The sequence below is a fragment of the Martes martes genome, assembly GCF_963455335.1.
Source record: "Martes martes genome assembly, chromosome: 16".
Classification (NCBI taxonomy): domain Eukaryota; kingdom Metazoa; phylum Chordata; class Mammalia; order Carnivora; family Mustelidae; genus Martes; species Martes martes.
In genome coordinates, this window is record NC_137904.1 from 64,828,349 (window position 1) to 64,849,948 (window position 21,600).

The 21,600-nt window shown below is 53.7% G+C and overlaps 2 protein-coding genes across 3 annotated transcripts in view; both read left to right on the top strand.

Annotated features, from left to right (window-relative positions):
* Nucleotides 1-8,303, top strand: FN3K (fructosamine 3 kinase). Its single transcript, XM_080826088.1, has 6 exons — nucleotides 1-151; nucleotides 2,292-2,443; nucleotides 2,551-2,642; nucleotides 2,904-2,986; nucleotides 6,905-7,027; nucleotides 7,862-8,303. The coding sequence occupies exons 1-6, from the start codon at nucleotides 11-13 to the stop codon at nucleotides 8,198-8,200; spliced, it is 930 nt and encodes a 309-aa protein (XP_080682214.1). The 5' UTR covers nucleotides 1-10; the 3' UTR covers nucleotides 8,201-8,303.
* A 1,460-nt stretch (nucleotides 8,304-9,763) lies between these two features.
* TBCD (tubulin folding cofactor D) overlaps nucleotides 9,764-21,600 on the top strand; it is a 149,381-nt gene continuing 137,544 nt past the window's right edge. Inside the window, exons 1-5 of one of the 2 annotated variants that reach the window (XM_080825585.1) lie at nucleotides 9,764-10,082; nucleotides 11,255-11,305; nucleotides 17,271-17,368; nucleotides 18,437-18,538; nucleotides 19,934-20,080. In XM_080825585.1, coding sequence (XP_080681711.1) covers nucleotides 9,899-10,082; nucleotides 11,255-11,305; nucleotides 17,271-17,368; nucleotides 18,437-18,538; nucleotides 19,934-20,080 — 582 coding nt within the window. In that variant the 5' untranslated portion in view covers nucleotides 9,764-9,898. The remainder of the gene's footprint in view (nucleotides 10,083-11,254; nucleotides 11,306-17,270; nucleotides 17,369-18,436; nucleotides 18,539-19,933; nucleotides 20,081-21,600) is intronic. The other variant, XM_080825586.1, reaches the window with a different exon arrangement.

The following is a 21,600-nucleotide window of genomic DNA, read 5'->3' on the forward strand; positions in this document are numbered from 1 at the left end:
CGCCGCCGCGATGGAGCAGCTGCTGCGCGCCGAGCTGCGCACCGCGAGCCTGCGGGCCTTCGGGAGCCCCGGCGCCGGCTGCATCAGCGAGGGGCGCGCCTACGACACGGACGCGGGCCCGGTGTTCGTCAAGGTCAACCGCCGGACGCAGGTGCGGCCCGCGACACCCCGCGGCCTGAGCCGGAGGCCGGAGAGGGGAGGGCGGGCGCGGGGGCGCGGGGGGCGCGGGGCGCGGGGGGCGCGGGGCGAGGGGGGCGCGGGGCGCCGGGGGCGCGGGGCGCCGGGCGGTCCTGCCGGGAGCGGGCACCTGCGGGGCCGCGGGGCTCCAGCACTTTCTAAGGACGCGGGGCTTCGTCAGCGGGTTCATAGCCCGCGTTCGCTGTCATTCCTCTGCCCGCCGAGCGCGGGGGACGCGAGGCTCGGAGTCCCGGAGTCCCGGAGTCCCGGGCTGCGTCTGCTTCTCCCCGGGCCCGCTCCAGGCTCCCCCTTCCACAGCGCGTGGGTCCGTCTCACCAGGCGGGAGAGGCGCCTGGAGGCCAAGGCTCGGTGCGGGAGCGCGAGGGCCCGACCCCGTCCCCTCGAGCCCCGGGCCTGTGCTCGTTTTGGAGCTGGGTAATGCCTGCTTAGCGTTTGCTGTTAAATACACGTCCCGAACGGAGGAGGTTAGCCTGGGCAAGCGCGCCCCGAGTGCTGCGGGTGACATGCGCGAGGACTCCGCGGGGTCGTCCCCCCCCCCCCCCGTGCCCCGCGGGCCAGGGCCTGAGCAGGAGTCCGGGGTGCTGGCTACGGGCTGAAGGACGCGCAGAGAGGCTCCTCCCTGTCCCCCTGCAGCACTGCCCACCTGGGGTGGATGAGGGGTTGGGCCTGGTCCAGGGAACTGTCAGGGGACTTCCTTTCAGAACCCAAACCCCTCCAAATAAGCCCCACCTCCCGGGAAGCATTTCGGGTTCAGGGTCCATGCAGGCTGTAGAACCCTCCCCACTGAGTGCTCCCCCAGGCGGGGATCGCACCATCTGCCCTTGAACGCCTGGGTGCTGGCACACAGTAGGTGAGCCAGATGGCAGGGAGGCCCTCAGGACACAGAAGGTCTGGAGCCCAGGTGTTCTCTGCTCCGGGATGTTTGGGGGTTCGCTTGCCCTGGGAGCCCCGCTGGGATCGCTGGGGACTGTGGGATGTTCCCTGACACCAGCCACCCCTTCCTTCAGGATCCCAGGTGTGGGCTGGCGGTGTGGAGGAGGCCTTGCCTCAGTTTCCCCTTGAGTACTCTGAAGTAAAGGGTAGGATTCTCTGCCCGTGTGGACGTAGTACTTTGGCCTCATGAGAAATAATTCTTTAGCCAGACGTGTTCACAAGCCACATTACTAAGCGCACTTCTAACCAACTAATAGTGTACATGGGATGAGAGTTCGCCTGGTTTAAAATGGGGTATTTGTGGGAAATGTTTCAGAAATGGGACGGCTCCTGGGTCCCAACAGAGGCTGTTCTGTCTTCTTCCTGGGTGGGGTGTGAGGCTCCTTCCCACCCCCCAGGCCCTGCTGCCTTCTTATCTCTGGGGACAGGCCCTGGACGCGAGCCAGGCCCTGGTGACCTTCCTGCCCTGCCTTCCCTTGCCCCCAGTGTGTGTCCCCGTCACTCAGACATGCGGCCTCAGGCCACCCTGTGGTGTTCCTGCCCTGCTGGGATTGCCTGAGGCTGTGAGGTGGGCAGGTAACCTGGAAGGGGACCAGGTCCAGCTCCAGACCCTCCACTAACCCACACTCTGAGGCACCCCACTGTACTCCCTGGCACACCCGGCCCTCCCACCGCCCCCCCATGGCACCACCCAGAACCTTCACAGCACCCCAGCATACCCCCAGGACTCCCACAGCCCTCTGAGGTACCTCACCACCTCCATTGCACCCCATGGTACCTGTGGCCCCGGCAGCACCCTGCAGGACCCCACTGTACCCCCAAGCACACTCGACACTCCCATGGGCTCCCTGCACCCCACCGTACCCCCAGCACCTCCAGCACCTCCTCTGCCCTGGGCTTCCCTCCTCTCAGAGGAAGCACTCGGGGCGGGGGCATCAGCATCCTGCCCACCCCAGGCCCGGGGCTCAGCCTCATCCTGCAGCCCCTTCCTATTATAGGAAAGGGGCCACTTTGTGCCCCACTCTCTGAGGAGCTGATGTCTTGCTCTCCAGCTAGTTTTCCGTAGCTGAAGGTCCCGGGTGCTTGGGATCCCGCGCGGCGGCTCCCGTCCAGGGCGGCAGAGGCCCCTGCTGCACTCGCGGTGCCTCTTTGGTACGCAGGCCCGGCAGATGTTTGAGGGTGAGATGGCCAGCCTGGAAGCCCTCCAGACCACAGGCCTGGTGCGGGTGCCTCGGCCCATCAAGGTGATCGACCTGCCTGGAGGTGGGGCTGCCTTCGTGATGGAGCATCTGAAGATGAGGGGCTTGAGCAGGTGCGGGAGTGTGGGGGAGGAGGAGGGGAGGGAGGGGGGCGGAGAGGAGTGTTTCAGGCCCCGCTGGTGCGGGATTCCCTGCGTGGAGCCGCGGCCTCTTTCCTCAGTCAGGCGGCCAGACTCGGGGAGCAGCTGGCGGACCTGCACCTTCACAACCGGAAGCTTGGGGAGAAGTCGAAGGAGGAGGAGAGCACAGTGGGTACGTTCGTGCGCCCCCGCCCCCATCCTGGTGGCCCGCCAGGGGCCGGCGCTCCCCCAGTTTTCCCAGGGCTGAGCGGCACCCCGCCGCCTGCGGTGCCGCTGCGCAGGGGAGAAGGCTGGGGGCGCCCGCAGGTGGGTCGTCGGACTAGCTCTGGATGCGCTCCTGGCCAGCACTTTTGGCCGGGGTGCGGGCAGGGGGCGGGTCGGGGACTGCGCCGTCCGGGTGTCCGAGAAGGACAGCCGCTCTTTCTGCCGACAGGCCGCAGGGCTGAGGGAGCCGAGCCCCGGCACGTGACCAAGTTTGGCTTCCACAGGGTGACGTGCTGCGGCTTCATCCCGCAGGTGAGTGCCGGTGTCCTCTGGGCACCAGGACGGCGGCCAGAGCCTGCACACCTGGGATGGGAGGGCAGAGGCGGAAGTTCACGGGGGCTGGGCTGGGAGGAGGTGGGAGGTGGCGAGCTGTGGGGCGGGCGGGAGAGCATCCAAGCAGAGGGAACAGCGGTGCAAAGGCCTCACCGCGGGAGGTTGTGTGATGAATGTCGTGGCCGAAGTGGGCAGAGGTGAGGCACGCTCCAGTCAGGGATCAGGTCCTGGGCCCCCACTCGGGGACGTTGTAGTTCTCGTGACACAAACTCCATTATTTCAGAGTGTGCAGGGACGTCTGGGCGGCTCAGTAGGTTAACCGTCTGACTCTTGATCTCAGGGTCACGAGTTCAAGCCCTGTATTGGGTACACAGTGGGCATGCAGCCTACTTGAAAAAAAACAAACAGAGAAACGCGTACAATTCTGTGGTTTTTAGTATATCCCCGAGTTGTGAGCCGTCGCCACTGTCTGATTACCGCACATCTTCCTCACCCCCAAGGAGAAAGCATTTACTGGTTAGCAGTCACTCCCCAGCCCCCTGCCTCCGGCCCTGGTAACACGTCACCTCTTCCCGTCTCTGTGGATTTGCCCACTCTAGGCATTTCGTGTACAAGGAAGCCTGTACTAGTTAGCCTTTGGTCCCTCCCTGTCTCCTGTGTGGGCAGAGGGCGAGTCTCCAAGGTGGGTGTACTTGGGGTGACATCATTATGAAGCCTGAGCCAGACTTAGGGCTCCCAGCCACTGGGCAGCCCTCGCATCCGGGGTCCCTCAGGCTCTGTACACACAGTGCCTTCCCAGAGTTGTTAGGACTTCATAAGCCTGTGCTGAAGCCAGCTCCCCCAGGTTACACATCTGTCTGGAGCTGGGGGCCAGAGGGGCTGGATGGGGCTTGGTGTCCTGCTTCCGATGTTGAGTTAAGAGCTGTGGGCTCTCCAAAGCCCCACTTGACCTTGCACAGTGACTTTTCAAGAACCAAGGAATGAAATCACACCCGAAATCCCAATCTGTGAAGCCGTTGAAAATGGGGCTGGTCCACTAGGGACCCAGACTGCCCCTGTGTGCCCCTTTAGACTCCAGAAACAATGAACCTATTTAGCTCAGCTTCAGCTGGCCAGGAAGGGGCGAGGGACCTGGGTGGACACTTAGTCCACCTTAAGCTAGGGCAGACGGTCCTGCGTGGACCAGCCCAGAAGTTCCAGGAGGGTCCGGCTCCTTGGGAGGGGTGCCTGGGCCTTCGGGGCTTGCAGCCATGGGTGGGGCGACCCTGAGTGGTGGCAGCGGGCTTCTCAGACAGCTGTGTGCTAAGCCCCCTTGGGACCACTGGCATTTCATGCACGGCCACTCCCTGGGCACATCTCTAAGTGCTTTATCCAACACCAGTCCCCCAGTTGCCGTAGCAACCTTAGGAGGTGGGTGTTGTCATTTGACTCTTTATAGATGAGAAAACAGAAGCACCGAGAAGCCAAGCGGAGCAGGGAGGCCATGCGGCTAGCGAGTGGGGGGCCAGGATTTGACCCACTGCCTGGCTTCAGAGTGTGGGCCCGACCCCCTCACTGCCTTGCCCTCTGTCTGGGTGAAGGCTGGCTCCCACCGGCGGTGCCCTCAGGGAGCCCTGCCTTTGGCAGCTCAGGGGCAAGTCCTGCCCTTTCTGGGTGAGGGGATCACAGTCCCTCTGTCCAGGAGGAGGGACCAGGCTGGCCAATGCTGGCGTCTAGCTCCCGATACTCAGTTTGTGTGTTTTATACCCTGGCCATCCAGAAGGGAGAGGGAGCCTGTGCAGACAGATGGGGAGGGAGGAGCTGCCACCCCATATGCCTCAGGCTGTTTGGGGAAAGGGCCTCCCCGCCTGCTTTCAATTTTTTTTCAAAGATTTTACTTATTCATTTGACAGAGAGAGAGAGAGAGAGAGAGAGAAATCACAAGCAGACAGAGAGGCAGGCAGAGAGAGAGGGGGAAGTAGGCGCCCCGCCGAGCAGAGAGCCCGATGTGGGGCTCGATCCCAGGACTCTGAGATCATGACCTGAGCCAGAGGCAGAGCTTAACCCACTGAGCCACCCAGGCGCCCCTCCCCACCTGCTTTTGAGGCGCCCCTGGCACTAAGGGAGTGAAGCCTGGGCTGAGCGACCACAGCACCCCGCACAGGGAGTCCATGCTGAGAGCACTGACCAGAGACACTTGTCTGCAGGTCACTGCGAGGATGCTTTCTGGAGGGTCCCTTCCCTGACGGGTTTCCCAAAGTAACACTTTGTATGAAATGAGCTTTACAACTTTTAAAAAACAATTCTGTTAAGGTATAATTAACTTAAAATAAGCTGCACACTTCAAGTCTGCAATTTGGTAAGTTTTGACCCACGTACATACCCGTGAACCAGTCACCATGGTTGGGACGAGTATATCCCCCCCCCCAAGTGTCCCCTCGCCTTTCCCTGCCGCCAGCCACTACTGTCGCTATAGATAAGTCTGTACTTTGTAGAATTTAGCGTAATGGGATCGCACGGGATGGGCCTTTTTCTGGCTTCTTTCCCTGAGCTTCATCACCTCATGATATGTTCGTCTGTGCTGTTGCGTGTGTTCAAAGTCGTCCACGGTCTGTTCATCCGTCCGCCTGCCCGTGGGCTTCTGAGTCGCTTCCAGGTTTGGCTTTTGCTAATAAAGCTGCTGTGAAGCTTTGTGTGCGAGGGTCTGTGGCGACGAACGCTCCCACTTAATTTGAGCAAATACCTGGGAGGGCGATGGCCGGGTCAAATGGCAGGTTCACCCTCCACTTTCTTTTTTTAAAAGATGTATTGATTTACTTATTTTAGAGTGAGAGAGAGTGAGTGGGAGGAGGGACAGAGGGAGAGGGAAAGAATCTTCGGCAGACGCCCCGCTGAGTGTGGGGCCCGACGTGGGCTCGATCTCACGACCCTGAGATCATGATCTGAGCCGAAATCAAGAGTCGGACGCTTACCTGACGAATCCACCCAGGTGCCCCTAACTTTTTAAGAAATTGCAAAAATAATTCCCCAAGTGCTTGTGCCATTTTACATACCCACCAGTGTGGACGAGGGCCCTGTTCCTCCACATCCTGGCCGCTCTTGGTAGGTTTCCATCATTTGAAATCATAGCCATCCTGGTGAGCGTGCCGTGCCATCTCACTGAGGTTCTGTTTCCCCGATGGCCAGTGATGGGGAACATCTGTCCTGTGCCTATTTGCCATATATCGGTGGCACAGACATCCTGTTCATCCATTGGCCCACCTTCCCTTGTGAAATGACTTTCCTTTTTTTTTTTTGAAGATTTTTTTAATTCATTTGACAGATCACAAGCAGGCAGAGCAGCAGGCAGAGAGAGGGGGAAGCAGGCTCCCTGCTGAGCAGGGAGCCCGATGCAGGGCTCGATCCCAGGACCCTGAGATCATGACCTGAGCCGAAGGCAGAGGCTCAACCCACTGAGCCACCAGGCGCCCCTGACTTTCCTTATTTTTATGCTCCTCTCATCTCTGAAATCTACTGTCTGACACTAGTACGGCCGTTTCAGCTCTCTTTTGACCAGTGCTAGCATGGCGTATCTTTTCTATCCCTTTAACCTATTTCTGGCTTTATATGTAAAGCGCATGTCTCGTACACAGCTTGGAATTAGTCTTTTAACTGGGGTACTTAGGCCTCTTACGTGTAATCCGCTTATTGATGTGGTCAGGGTGAATCTGTCGTGGTCTTCGTTTTCTAGGTGTCCTGTCTGTTCTTTGTTGCCCTTTCTCCTGTGTCTCTGCACTCTTTCGGACTGAGTAGTTTTAATGACCCCATCCTGTCTCCTCTGTTGGCAAGCTGTAATGTTTGCTGTGTCTGTTCGTGGTTGTGCCTGGGTGTGGGCAGTCGCCTTGCAGAGCTGCAGCCCAGCCCCATCTCGTCGTCCAGGTGAACGAGTGGCAGGAGGACTGGCCGACCTTCTTTGCCCGGCACCGTCTCCAGGCGCAGTTGGATCTCATCGAAAGGGACTATGCTGACCGAGAGGCACGGGAACTCTGGTCACAGCTACAGGTAGGTGCAGACGTTACTCTCGGGGACAGGGGCTGTCCTTTTCTGAGCCCATCGCATTTGTGTGGGGTCCTCTGGTAGAGTGGAGCCCGGGAGCAGAGCTGGTCAAGTGTGGACACATCGGTGCCTGACTATTGGCCTGATGGGGAACCTGGGAAGGGGATGGTACCCGAGGACATACTTGGCCCCTGAGTGCAAGTCTCACGGGCTCCGTCACCAAGCACTTAGCCTCAGGCTTTGCTCATGTGACACGCAGGAGCTTGGCTCATAACCGGTGGCGTTTACTGTTGCTTTTTTACCCACTCTTACCCTGTTCTTTCTCAAAGCAGGAACGTCTCACCTCTTAGAGATGTGGGCAGCAGATGCCCTGGAGTGACTAGTTTGAGAATGTAATTCTCCGAGTGTGAAGAACAGAATTTTCGTGCCAATCCAGGGTGAACATGCGGCGGGACATTTTATTTGACTCACTAATGAAGTGGCCCGTAGTACTGGGAGGAGTCGGCACGGGTGTGCTGAGAAATGAAGGGTTAGGGTAGAGAGAGGTTGCTGAGGTGCCTGAAAACCCCTCCACTCAGGTTGTTTGGCTGGGTCACATCCCCTGAGGTCTCTACTGAGTGGACATCATTAGGGCTGTGGAGCGCCCAGACCTAAATTTGTAAGAGTAAGATAAGGCGTTCTGCTGGACTCAAGGATCCTCGTTCCTGGGCTTCCCAGACCAGGCTGTGGTTGGACCCTGAAGAAACACGAGGTCATCTTTGCCTTATTTCCAAGTACTGGATGAGGCAGCCGTGGCTCATAATCCCATGGTAACTCTGTTGTAATCATTATTTTTCTTAGGTGAAGATCCCAGATCTGTTTCGTGGTCTAGAGATCGTCCCCGCCCTTCTTCATGGAGATCTCTGGTCGGGAAACGTGGCTGAGGACGACTTGGGGCCCATTGTTTATGACCCGGCTTCCTTCTATGGACATTCTGAGTTTGAACTGGCAATTGCTTTGATGTTTGGGGGGTTTCCCAAGTCCTTCTTCACGGCCTACCACCGGAAGATCCCCAAGGCTCCGGGCTTCGACCAGCGGCTGCTGCTGTACCAGCTCTTTAACTACCTAAACCACTGGAACCACTTTGGGCAGGGGTACAGGAGCCCGTCCCTGGGCACCATGCGGAAGCTTCTGCAGTAGTCCCCAGCCTGTACCCCTGCCGCCTTGCTTCGCAGATGAGGGAGGGTGGCAGCATCAGAGATGACTTCAGGGACTAATAAAGTCAGGGGTTCAGGGACCACGGTGTGAGTTGTCCGTGCCTCCACCTTCCTTGCAGTTGGGCTAATGGACAGGGGGCCCAGGGCACCTGACAGGTTCCCAACAGGCTCATTACGTACGGTGATCTGGGGGAATTCGGATATTTTCATGGTAACTACTGCAGAAATCACACAGGTCTGGGATTTGTGTCGGAGGAAGTTGGGGTCACACATCCCTGTGGACTCGGGCTCAGACAGAAGTGGGGACCAGGAGATGGGTCTCACCTCTTGAGCCACCTCTCTGGGGCTGAATGCATCTGTGAGTCCACCCTTGCCGAGAAGAGGCCCTCAATATCCAGGCTGCAGCTGCCCTCCGGTCTGCTCAGCACCCGGTTCTTCATCTGGTGTGTTGGCGGCCGGATGACAAGAGGGTGAGGGTGGGGGGAGAACCTCGGGCAGTGGGGTGTGCCCACTGGGGTGTCAGGGGTGTCCACTGCGCTCAGGTGGCCGGGTTAGCCGGTTGGTTGGGGACATTGGGGCTGACATCCTTGAAGGGGGGCTGGAGCAGGTGGCATTGGGGCACTGGTCTATGGGGCGCTGGCCGTCCACGCTGCGTCCCTGAAGATGTGGCCACGCCTTTATTACTTCTTGCAAAATTTCCAATTTCGTGGGAGTAGCGGTGCCCAAATCTCTCTTTTCTGAGGGTGTGACTGTCCTGCGGGCCTCCCCTCAGGGGGCTGGTCCCACCGGGACGGGTGAGCTTGTTGACTTCTAGAAAGAGTGAACACCCCAGACGCATCCTTCCAGACATTGGGCCTTTCAAACCAGAAACTGCCATTGTCGCAGAACCCATGTTGTGACGGTGCCACGGGCACAGCAGCTCCTGTGTGTGGGGGGGTAGGGGGGCAGGGGTGTGTAGGGGTGGGGTAGGGGACAGGGGTGTGGGGGGAGGGGCTCAGGGCCTGGGTCTCTCTCCTGGTGAAGCAGCTCGCGTTTGCTGGGAGGCGGGGGGGTGGTGGTAGACCGGCGGGGGTGTGGGTCTCCTCCTGCGACTCCGGCTGCGACACCGCTCCCAGCGCGGGCCACTTCCCCCGCTCAGCCCACCGACCCGGGGCTCAGACCCCTCCCCAACTGCGACCCACCCACAGGCCCCCGCCCAGAGCTCAGACCGCACCCCCAGGCTCAGACACCCCCCCTACCCCCCCAACAGTCTCCGTCCCCCCCCCCTCCCGTCCACAGGCTCTGTCCCCGCCCCACCTCACCCACGAGCTCAGACCCCCGCCCCGCCCCTCACGGGCTCAGTTCCACACCCCTCCTGGGCTCCACCCACGAGCTCCGAGCCCCACCCCGCCGGCTGGTGGGCCCCGCCCCCAGCCCGGCGCGGGCTTCGCCTTATCCTCTCCCTTCCCCGGGCCCCGCCCCCCGGGGCTCGGCCCCGCCTCCGTGCTCGCTCTTTTGGCGGCCGGCGCGCTCCGTAGCGGGTCCGAGGCGCGAGGTCGGAGGTCGTGGGGCGGGGCCAGCGTCGGTAGCCACCGCCTCTGCTTCAGCCGTCGTCCCTCGGCCGCCAGCCGCCCGCGTTTCCCACCCCGTGCTCGCGCGTAGCCGGGCGTCGAGCCCACGGGCGCAGTCCGGGACGCCAAGGATGGCCCTGGGCGAGGAGCCGGCCGCGGGCGCGCCGGAGGACGGGGCGGAGGACGAGGCGCTGGCCCACGGCGGCGCCCTGGAGGCGTTCGGCGAGAGCGCGGAGACCCGCGCGCTGCTCGGCCGCGTGCGGGCGGTGCTCGGCGACCGGGCGGCCCAGGAGGGCGCCCTGGAGCGGTTCCGAGGTGCGCGCTGTCGGGCTGCCGCTCGCACCTGGCGCGCACCTGTGGGAGCCGTGCGCTCGCGGGGGCGGCGGGGCGGCGGGGCGGCGGGGCGGCGGGGCTCGGGCGCTCCCTCTGCGCCTGCCGTTGGAGGAGGGGTGCGGAGGGCTGGGCGTGAGGGCCCTGGTGTGGACCTCCGCGGGGCGGCCGGGAGTCCCCGGAGTGCCCGCGGAGACGGCTGTGCGGACCGGGCGGCGGCGAGAGGAGGAGCCGCCGCGCACCCGCGTGCCGCAGACAAAGGCGCGGGAGGGCGGGGGAGCAGATGGCCGTGCGGTGCGGGGACGGCCCGCGTCGGCCTGTGCCCCGCGGGGTCCGGCGGGGAGCGCGCGGGACAGGCTCCTGGCGGTGTCCGTTTCCCGAGTCCAGCCCCGGAGAGCCAGCGGCGGGCGGCGCCCTGGGCACTTGTCTCTGACGACGGATGAGACAGCGACTCCCGGGATCCCGGGGTGGGAGCGGAAGCGTGTTGTGACTCAGTAAAGCCGTCTTCGCGGGCCCTTCTGCTGAGGACATTTCCGCCGCGTTCCGCCTTCCCGGGTTTGCGGGGCCGACCCTCTGACTTCAGGGACCGGCCCGGCGGCGGCCGGCTGCACGCGGCGCGGGCTTTGCGGACACACCGCAGGGGTGATGCGCACTCGCCCCTGGGCGCGGAGCTTCGTTGGCCTTCGGAGTCTGTTCCCTTGGTTGGGGACGGGGGTAGCGAGCCCGTGTCCTGTGCACGGAACTGTTGTGGGGCGAGGGGCGTCTCCGGGGAGAGCCCGGCTTCCCGTTCCCCGGAAGCTGGCGGGTGTGGAGGTGTGTGGCCCTCGGGTCTGAACGGAGCCCCGCCGGCGGCCGGAAGGGGCGGAAACCGGGCTGCCGGGGATGGAGCAGCGCGTGCTCCGGGGGGGCTGGGCCCGCGGAGGACACGGTGCTTAGTGTGCCCTGCGAGGGGGGAGGAAGGGGGTGGAAGGATTGACGGGGGCCGGGGAGGAAGGTGCCGAGCAAGCGGAGGGCGGGGGGCCAGCCGCGGTGACGGTGGGGGCTGCCCAGGCGACCCGTGCTCTGAAGAGCAGCCCCGTAGCAGTCAGCTGGGGGCGGGGGCCTTGAGGGTTCCTGGGGCTTGTGTGCGATGTCAGTTCCCGTGTCTTTCTCTTTAGTCATCATGGACAAGTACCAGGAGCAGCCTCATCTCTTGGACCCACACCTGGGTAAGAACAGAGGCCGATGGTGGACGAGGAAGATCCCAAAGGCCGTGGTGTGCGGTGCTGGGGTGTGTGTGTGTGTGTGTGTGTGTGTGTGTGTGTTGGCCAGCAGAGGGTGTCAGGATGCAGTGGCCTGGCCTTCCTGGTGAGCTGGACTAATTAATGCTAGTGGACTGGGGTGGTCCTGGGAGTTCTCAGTGTCACTCTGGGCTGTGGGCAGATGTCTTGGAGCTTCTTTCTTCCTTGCTGTTACTTAAGAGCCTCTTTTTTGCTCATCGTGTGCATTTTTTTTTTTTTTAAGAATTTATTTCTTTGACAGAGAGAGAGACCACAAGCAGGCAGAGAGGCAGGCAGAGAGAGAGGGGGAAGCAGGCTCCCCGCTGGGCAGAGTGCCGGATGTGGGGCTCCATCCCAGGACCCTGAGATCATGACCTGAGCCGAAGGCAGAGGCTCAACCCTCTGAGCCACCCAGGCGCCCCCATCGTGTGTATTTTAATCTGTTTGTTTTTCAGGCACATTTTGTTATAATCGAGTGCTTTCTGGGGTCACCATTTACTCCTCCCAGCACCTGAGGGTGCTGTGTAAACGCGTGATCTGTGGTGGGCTCTGTTCTGTAGATGGAGACAGTGAGGCTCAGGTTTCCTTAGTTTGGGCGAGTGGCTTTTTTTTTGTTTCTTTAGTTTCTCATTGTTTATTTTTGACCCATGTCATACTGATAACTGATAATTTTTTTCTTTTTTCTGTCTGCAAAAGTAACACTCCAGGCAGCGAACTTAGGAAGGAGGAAGGTAGCACTAGTACCTCAAATTGAAAGGCAGCACAGGGTGGGGGTTAGGTGCGTGAGCCCCAGGCCAGGCTGCCTGGATTTGCATCCCAGCGCCACCACTCAGCTGCTCTGGCCCGGGTTTCCTCATCGGAAAAATGGGGATTAGTAGCACGACCTGCCCCACAGGGCCCTTGAAACTCCAGACATGTTACCATGTCTAGGGGTTAGCTTTAGCGTCCACGCATGTGCCTTTTAAAAAGTGGGCGGTGTGGTGTGTGCTGTTTTTTTCTTCCTCAGGTAGCCAGGTTTTGTAGAAGGTAAGGTTTCTGAATTCCCACCTGTCTCAGGCAGAGTAAATGCTTTTCCATGCTTGGTTGATAGCTTGTCTGGTTGAAGATGGAAGGCATGGTTCCCTTATCCACTGTTACCAAGTCCAAGTTTCTTTTTCAGGAGACTTCTTTGCTACTGGAAGTTTCTAGAAGCTGATGTCCTATAAGAGTGTGACTTGCTCTGGGCTTTTTCTCTTATGCTGGGCATTAACTTTACAATTTTAGCCTGAAGACTTACATCCTTTGGCACAGGGGACTTCTGGTGTGTTATTGGTCATTTCTCTGCTTCTGCTTTCTCTGTCCCTGTGAATTGGATGTTAAGTTTCCAGGAGTGGTCCTTTGTTTTGCTTGTGGAAGATGTTCTTGAATTTATTTTGTCCCTTGTTTTTACTATGAAAGTGCTCTCGTCCTTGGTTTGGTATTTTTCAAAGTCATCTTATGGGTGGATTTTCCTACCTGGGAGCACATGGCTGGCTGCTGGGTGCTGGTGCCCTGTTGGGGAGGGTCCCACTGTGGCCTCCTAGTCTGGAATGCCTACTCCTTGTTGAGTCAGGCGCTGACTGCGTGGCTTTTGTCAGCTGTGTCCTGGCTTCCTCTCGCACCTACTGTCTCCAGAGCACCTCTGCAGTAGAGCTTTGTGTGATGATGGAATGTTCTAGATCTGTGCTGTCTGGTAAGGTCAACACTAGCCACATGGGATTGTTGAGCACTTGAATATGGCTAATATGAGTGAAGAGCTGAATTGAAAACTTTATTTGGCTTAAAAAAAATTCCAGGTGTGGCTAATGGCTGTGGAGTTCACCACTCTCGAGAGAGAAACCTCTGGTCTTCTGCCTAGAAGGGGCTGTGGCCTGCAGACCCCAGAGCACTCCTTCTGTTTTCAGCCCTCCCCGTGTCCTGCCCTGGGCTGGTCCTGGCCCTGCGGCTCTGGCTTCTTGCCGGGCGGCTCCAGCGACCATGGCTTTCCCTGCCGCTGTCCAGCTTCCAGGTCACAGCTGATATCTCTGGGCTGTCGTTTCCTCTTCGTTGTTTCTTTGTGGGTTTGTATCCTTCGCTTCTGTTTGACCGCATCTGTGGGGTGGTGAGGGTTGCTGAGGTAAGCGCGTGGAGTCGTCTGCTTTTCCGGTCTCTGTTCTTGGGGGTGGCGGTGCCGTCTCTCTGAACCTCTTGGTCCAGCTCTGGGTGCTGTCTGCTCTTGCCATCAGCTTTTCTGTGTAACTTGATCTTTTCATGTTATGGTTCTGTCTGTATTTAAGACCAAATGGATGTAGATGAGGGCTCTGCGGCTTCTGTTTTACAAGTCGGAGTGTTTCCGGCTAAACCTGTCCTGAGAGGATTCTGTCAGGCAGTGTGGTGAGTGGATGGGTAGGTGACTTGGTTGAGTTTCCACCATTGAGGATGTTCCAGATGGCAGAATGGGGTGCTCACGTCCCCCCCGGGGAACGCTTCCCTTACCCTGAGTGGTCCGTTCAGAGTTTTGCTCTGGGACGGAAGCTGCTTGTGCTCTGGTGGTGAGGTGTAACCTACATGCCATAGAGCTCACCCTTTCATGTGTTAACTTCATTGGTTTTTAGCGTGTCAGAGTTGTGCGGCCATTAGCACGAATTCCTGGACATTTCATCACCCCCAGAAGAAGCCCATACCCACCAACAGTCACCCCCACTTTGCCTCCAGTTCTTGCCAACCACTGATCTGCTTTCTGTCTCTGGATTCGTGTATTCTGAGCATTTCTCATAACGGAGTCAGACAGTATGTGGACTTCTGTGACTGGCTTCTTCACTTGGGTGTAAATGTGTAAAGTTTGTTATGTAATGAAATACTTCACAAGGTTTTCAAAGCAGTAAATATATAGTTTGTAAATAATGCTAGCTTGATCTCTTTATCTGTGGTTATCCATTTTTAATTCTTTAAAAAATGTTCAGGGAGGCCTGGGTGGTTCAGTCGGTTAAGTGTCCAACGCTTGATCTCAGCTCAGGTCTTGATATCAGGGTTGTAGTTCAAGTCCCGTGTTGGGCTCCACACTGGGAACGGAGCCTTCTTAAAAGAAAAGGTTCAAAGTTATCTTTGTTGAAGGGCACCTGAGTGGTGCAGTTAAGGACCAACTCTTAGTTTCCACTCAGGTCCTGATTTCAGGATTGTGAGATCAAGCCCCGTGTTGGGCTCCATGCTCAGTAGGGAGTCCACTTGAGATTCTCTCTCCCTCTCCCTCTGGCCCACCCGCTTGGACTCTCTTGCACGCTCTGTCTAAAAATAAACAAGTAAATCTTTAAAAAAAAAAAATAGGAGAGGCAGAGGGAGAGAGAATCTCAAGCAGCCTTCATGCTGATCTTGGAGCTAGATGTAGGGCTTGCTCTAACCACCTAGAGATCATGACCCAAGCAGAACTCAAGAGCTGGAGGCTTAACTGACTGAGCCACCCAGGTGCCCCAAGTCTAATATTCTTGTATTTACCATTTCCACCTTTATTCTTTGCTTTCTGTAGATTGTAGTTTCTATCTGGTCTCATTTATTTTTTGCTTGAAGAATTTTTCTAGTGCAGTTTACTGGTGATGAATTCTTTCAGCTTTTGATATTTTGTTTCACTTCCATTTTTGAGAAACTTTGCTGATTATAGAACTCTAGGGTGACAGTTTTTTCTTTTAGACATTTAAAAGATATGGTCCTACTGCCTTGGGCTTGTATTGGTTTTGACAAGAGGTCTGTCTTTATTCTTCCCTTTATTCTTCCATGTAATGTGGGCTTTTTTCTCTCGCATTTGGTAGAATTTTCTTTTTATTGCTGGTTTTCAGCAGTTTGATAATGACATGCATTTTCTTCCCATTTATCCTGTTTGGACTTTGCTGAACCTTTTGGATTAATAAGTTTATAGTTTTCATCACATTTAGAATAATTTTAGCTACCATTTCTATACATATTTCTCTGCCCTTGCTTCTCTCCTGTGCCCTTAGGTCACCCACGTGATGATCACTTGACACTGCTGCGCTCGGTGCTGAGGCTGCTTAGTGTTTTGGTTCCCCTCCCCCTGTAGTGTGGAAGTTTAGTTACTGTGTATTTAAGTTCTCTGATCTTTCTTCTGCAGTATCTAATCTGCTGTTAAACCCATTTAGTAACTTCTTCCCTTCAGATCTTTTTTCCAGCTCTTGAAGTTGTTCGTGTCAGTATCTTCATTTCTTGCCTCACACTGTTCATGTTTTCTTTTCCATCTTTGAGCATGTTTTAGTATTTATAGTATTTATGATACTTGCTCTAAAGTTTATATCTTCTTTGGGGAATTTCTTTTGACTGATTTTCCCTGTTAGGAGTCACAGTAACTTTAGACAGCCCCATGTCTTGTAATTTTTGAGTGGATCTTGGGCATTGTGATTATGATGATGGTGGTGGTTTTAAATTTTTTGTCTTAAAGAGTGCTCAAATTTGCTAGGCAGTTTAGTTAATTGTAAATGATTTGTATGCTGTTGATCCTATTAAAGTCTTATTAGGGCGGGTCTCGCTTTTTCTCTATTTTTCTCTAATTTACCCTTAGGGAAAGGGTAAATTTACTACTTAGGGAAAGACTTCTCTGGAGTGTCTAGTGGTTGCTCTGGGTACTCAACAGGGACTCTACTCTGGCTTGATGGAATTTGAATGTTGGCCCCATGTCAGTTGGAAACTCTTTGCCTCAGTGCTTTTTGGCAGTTGTTCTTACCTGGCCTTGTGGACTCCTCCCATGCTTGTGAATATTCAGCCAAAGATTGGAGGGGACTCTGTAGACTTCTGGAGCTCATTCTCTCCATACCTTCCTCTTCATTACTCTGCCCTGCAGATTTCAGCTGACTTAGCCTTCTTGAACCTCGGTCTCTGCTCTCTCTGAGTCCCCCTCCCTGTACTGAGTTCTAAAAATTACCTCCCAGCAGATAGCCTGGGCGGCTGTGGACCCCAGTTGTTTTTTTCCCTCACTTGGTTTGTTACCTTGCACTGCCTGTTCTAGTGTCTGAAAATATATTTGTCATATATTTGTCTAGTTTTTTACTTTTTGGTGGTAGAGCAATTCCATATAAGTTATTCCTTTATAACTAGAAGTGGAATCTTTTTTTACTACCTTATTGCATTCTTTAAAATGTGCTTATCACTAAATCATAGTAGTTGTAGGAAGTATTTTCTGTGAAGCATGGTATTAGATAATAGTTTGAGATAGAATAATTTTTTTAAAAGATGTTATTTGTTTGTTTATTTGCCAGAGAGAGAGAGAGAGAGAGGGCGTGAGCGAGCAAGCACAAACAGTGGAGGGGGGGCAGTAGGTAGAAGGAGAAGCGGGCTTCCTGCTGAGCAAGGAACCTGATGCAGGACTCGATCCCAAGACTTTGGGATCATGACCTGAGCCAAAGGCAGAAACTTAACCAACTGAGCCACCCAGCCTTCCCAAGATAGAAAATTTTAAAAAATAAGAATATTTCTCCTGCATTTTATTTTATTTTACTTCATTTTAGGGGGAGAGAGAGAATGCATGTGTGTGTGTGTGTGTGTGTAGTAGGGGGAGGGGCAGTGGGAGAGGGAGAGGGAGAATCTTAAGCAGACTTCCTGCTCCAGTGTGGAGCCCAACGTGGGGCTGGATCTCAAAACCATGACTTGAACTGAAATCAGGAGTTGGACGCTTACCTGACTGAGCCACCCAGGTGCCCCTCTCCTGCATTTTAAAAATGAGGATGAATGTTGTGTTAATTTTGTTCTTTTAGAAACTGTTATGACTCAAATGTTTTTCTTCTTTTACTCTATTGTTAACTGGATAATATTGAATCACTTTTAAATTTATAAGTAAAGTCTTTTTTGGGGCATTTTGTTTTAATATCATATTAACGTTTAATTTTGTAGTAAATTTTTACATTATGTTTTTCCCTAGAATGGATGATGAACTTGTTGTTGGATTTCGTGCAAGATAAGACATCTCCAGCTGACCTTGTACATCTGGCTTTTAAATTTCTTTACATCATCACCAAGGTAACATTTACATAGCACTTCATAGTTGACAGAACACTTTCTTACATACTCGGTCCAGAAATTACTTTCCAGATGATATTTTTCAGGAAAGATGGTTCTCACACATAAGTTGTAGGTTTCATTCTTTCTCTTTTACCATATATTGGGGATCAGATGTTAGTGAGAGTGATCTGTGGGTCCTTTGGCTGAAACCACGTCTGAGATATTTAGCATCTTGCATTTCAGTAGATCAGGTAGCACCTAGCTAGAAAGGAAGAGGAGCAAAAGGGAGAGGGAGAAAGAAGGATGACTGATTCAGAAGAGTTTCTTACAAGGAAAAAGTGGATAAACTTGGTGAAAATGGAAGTGCTTTTCAAACTTTAATGTGCAGATGAATTTCCTGGGGATCTTGTTAACAAGGCAGATTCTGAGTAAGCAGATCTGGGGTGGGGCCTCATGTTTTGTATTCTTAGAGACTCCCAGGTGGTATCCCTGTGCTGGCCTCAGACTTAACCAGCTGTAGTTTGGCTCACGGGAGTGACTCAGAGCCATCTCCGGGTGGGTGTTGTGGGGCTACGCAATATAGTAGCGCCTGCTGTGTGGTGAAGTGAGTTCCTTGGCTCGTGAGAGACCCCACGGGTGGGCTGCCCGTGCGTATACTTCCCTGTGGCTTAGTTGGTTGAGTGCAGGGTCTCTCCTGAAGGTGTGGTACCACTGTGTTTATGGAAGCTGCAATGAATTTGGGGACCTTTGAGGTTTCCAAGGACTGACTTCCTCCTGAGTGTCAGAGGGCGATTGTATAAAGGAGGTAGAAGGAAAACCTTTTTGTTTTGTAACATATCTATATTTTTGATGAAGCACATAAGATATTTGTGAAGTTGGGAGAGAACATACTTATGAAATGATGTAAGAAGCAAAGATAGCTTTCTTATGTATTCTTAACAAGTTCTGTCACTGTGATATGGCATAATTCTCTTCTGATCTGTGGGTGGAATGGGTGGTGATCTTTGTTGATAGGGGAAAAAGATAATTTTGCTACTTTCTATGTTTTCTAATTATGTAATAATTCAGTGTCTTTTAATTTGGTAGGTTCGAGGATATAAAACATTTCTTCGTTTATTTCCTCATGAAGTAGCCGACGTACAGCCTGTTTTAGATATGTTTACAAATCAGAATCCTAGAGATCATGAAGTGAGTGTCTTTTTTCTCCTCCTTTTCTTTCCCAGCCGTGTCCCTCCTTCTTTCTTACCTTGTTTGTTCCATTCCTGATTGGTAGCTTTATCATCCTGTTTTCTTTAATTTTATCTTGTGCTGTTTTGTATCCCTTTCTCTTTTATTCTTTAGACTTTTTCTGTTATTATGTCACATTAAGTTATTTCCTTTTAAAATATGCTCTTTATAAAGAAAAAAAATGCCTACATGTGGTGTGGTGATAACAACCTTCCAGATTTTAAAAATTGAAATATAACTATTTTGGGGGTCTCCAGGACCATCCTCAGTTTTGATTTTTCTCTAGGACCACCGTAGGACTCTGCATGTAGTTGTTCTTATGGCTGGGACTCATTAGTAGCAAAATCAGCAAAGGGAAAAGGCATATGGGGTGAAGTTTGGAGGAAACCGGTAGCAAGCTTTCGGAGTCTTCTTCCAGTCAGGTCACACAGGGCACTTGTAAGTCTCCCTAGCTGAGCTGTGATGACACATATGAAGTGTTTATCCACTCGGGGAGGTCATAGAGACCAGTGCGCAGGATTTTTCTTGGGGGCTGGTCACATGGGTACTCTGCCAAGTGTGGATTGATTCCAGACTCCCTAAAGGAAAGCGGGTTTTGACATAAGCGACGTGGTTTGTACAGATAGTTCAGACACAGGGAGTCCCCCTTCTCAGTGTATGTGAGAAGCCTCCTGAAATCCAAGTTCCCAGATGCCCGCGGATGGCCAGCCTTGTCAGCAGGCTCTCTCAGGAGTCAGGTTGCTCCGGGAGCCGTCTTTTGCACAGTGTGTGTCCAGAGGGACATAGGTCACGGCTGCCCCGCCAGTGAGTCGTCTTTGTGGGTGTGTGCCCTTGCAGGTGGAGATGTGGGGAATCATTTCCCTGGCTCTCCTCTGCTTCTCATGTCCCTGATGGGTTATTCCAGGGCCAAAGTGAGGTCTTGTTTTGTTGACTGCCTAAAGTAAGGGCATTCCTCTTTGACTGGATGTTGAGAATATTTTTCTTTATTCTTAAGTCTTGTGTTTTCCATCTTTTTATCTGTTTTTTGCTTTCTCAAAATGCTGATTGTATACTGAAGGGTGCCAGCGAAGAGAACCGACTGTACTGATATGTTGTGATTTTTCTTTTTTCGTTTTGCTGTTTCTTTCATGTGATAAGGCTGCTAGCTGTCTGTATGACAGAGGGTGTGTGTGGGTTACAGTGGATACACGGGAAGGGCTCGCAGTGGTCTGCACTCCAGGCTCTGAGGTGGATAGCATCTGAAGGGCCTGTGGTGGGCATTGAGTGGGCAGGGAGGGCAGGGAGGACTGTGAGGGGGCAGGCAGACTACCTCTGTCCTTTACACCAGAGTCATTTTACTTTGATTTAACTTCTTAGACTTGGGAGACCCGCTATATGCTTTTACTGTGGCTCTCCGTGACCTGCCTGATCCCTTTTGATTTTTCACGCCTTGACGGGAACCTCCTCACTCAACCTGGGCAAATGCGAATGTCCATAACGGACCGTATTCTCCAGATAGCAAAGGTAAATGTGACCATGCAAATCATTAGCTGCTAATTAGCAATCTTTTTCATTCTCATGCTGTCTTATATTAGCATTTAATTAGGTAAGTAAGCTTTTGACATTTGTGTTTCTTCAACTGCTGTTACTGCTTTTTTAGTGAGGTAAAATTCCATTTCATGACCTATTTTGAAAATGTGATAATTTGGGCGCCGGGGTGGCTCCATGGGTTAAGCGTCTGCCTTCAGCTCGGGTCATGATCTCAGGGTCCTGGGATCGAGCCCCGCATCGGGCTCTCTGCTCAACGGGGAGCGTGCTTCCCTCTCTCTCTGTCTGCCTCTGCCTACTTGTGATCTCTGTCTGTCAAATAAATAAATCAAATCTTTAAAAAAAAAAAAGAAAAGAAAATGTGATAATTCATGTAGGAGAAAGGGTGAATGACTTAGCCAATCTCCTCTCTTTGCAGGTAGTACAACTACTTTGTTAAGCATAATAATGACATATAAGAGATTTCAGGGACCAGTTGTAAGAAAAAATGTCCATTTTAAATTTGTATTTTAATTCTTAACGTTATATAAAACACGATCAGTGTAGAAAAATTAGAAAGTAAAGCAAAGCAAGAAAGATATTAAGTTGAAGTCCTTCAAATTCTGGTGCCAAGAAATAATAATATTTGTGTAGTTTTGGAAGCTTTTTGTGATATAGTAATCTGTCTATATGTATAATATTTGCATTACCCCAAGCTTGAGTGGTTTAGTACAGCACACATGTATCATCTCACAGTTTCCGTGGGTCAGGAATCTGGGTGTGACTTTGCAGGGTGGTCTGATCACAGTCTCCCTGGCTGTAGTCCAGGCCGGCTAGAGCAGTGTCTGCCTCCACGTTGTCATGACAGTTGGCCGAAACCAGACCCTCGAGGGTGTTGGGCGAAGGGCTTATAGTTCTTTGCTGGCTGTTCCTTGCCATGTGGCCCCCTCTATGTGGCAGCATGTTCTTTTGAAGCCGGCAAGGGGCAGGGTCTGCTAATGAGGCAGAAGTCATGATAACGTGTCACTAAATTACAGAAGTGATGTCCCACCCCTTGCCAAATTCTCTTGGTTAGAAGCCAGTCACTGTGTCCAACCCACACAGGAGGGATTACAGAGGAGTCAACACCAGCGGTCAGGCATTCATTGAGTACCTGCTATGTGCCAGACACTATTCTAATCGTCTTTTGTATGGTGGCTCACATAATCCCACTTAAAAGTTTACTCCTTTTAAAAGAAAAAATTTTGGGGCACCTGGGTGGCTCAGTGGGTTAAGCCTCTGCCTTCGGCTCAGGTCGTGATCTCAGGGTCCTGGGATCGAGCCCCGCATCAGGCTCTCTGCTCAGCAGGGAGCCTGCTTCCCCCCTCTCTCTGCCTGCCTCTCTGCCTACTTGTGATCTCTGTCTGTCAAATAAATAAATAAAATCTTTAAAAAAAAAAAATTTTTTTTAAAAGATTTTATTTATTTATTTGTCAGAGAGAGAGAGCGTGAGAGGAGAGAGGCCAGTGGGAGACGCA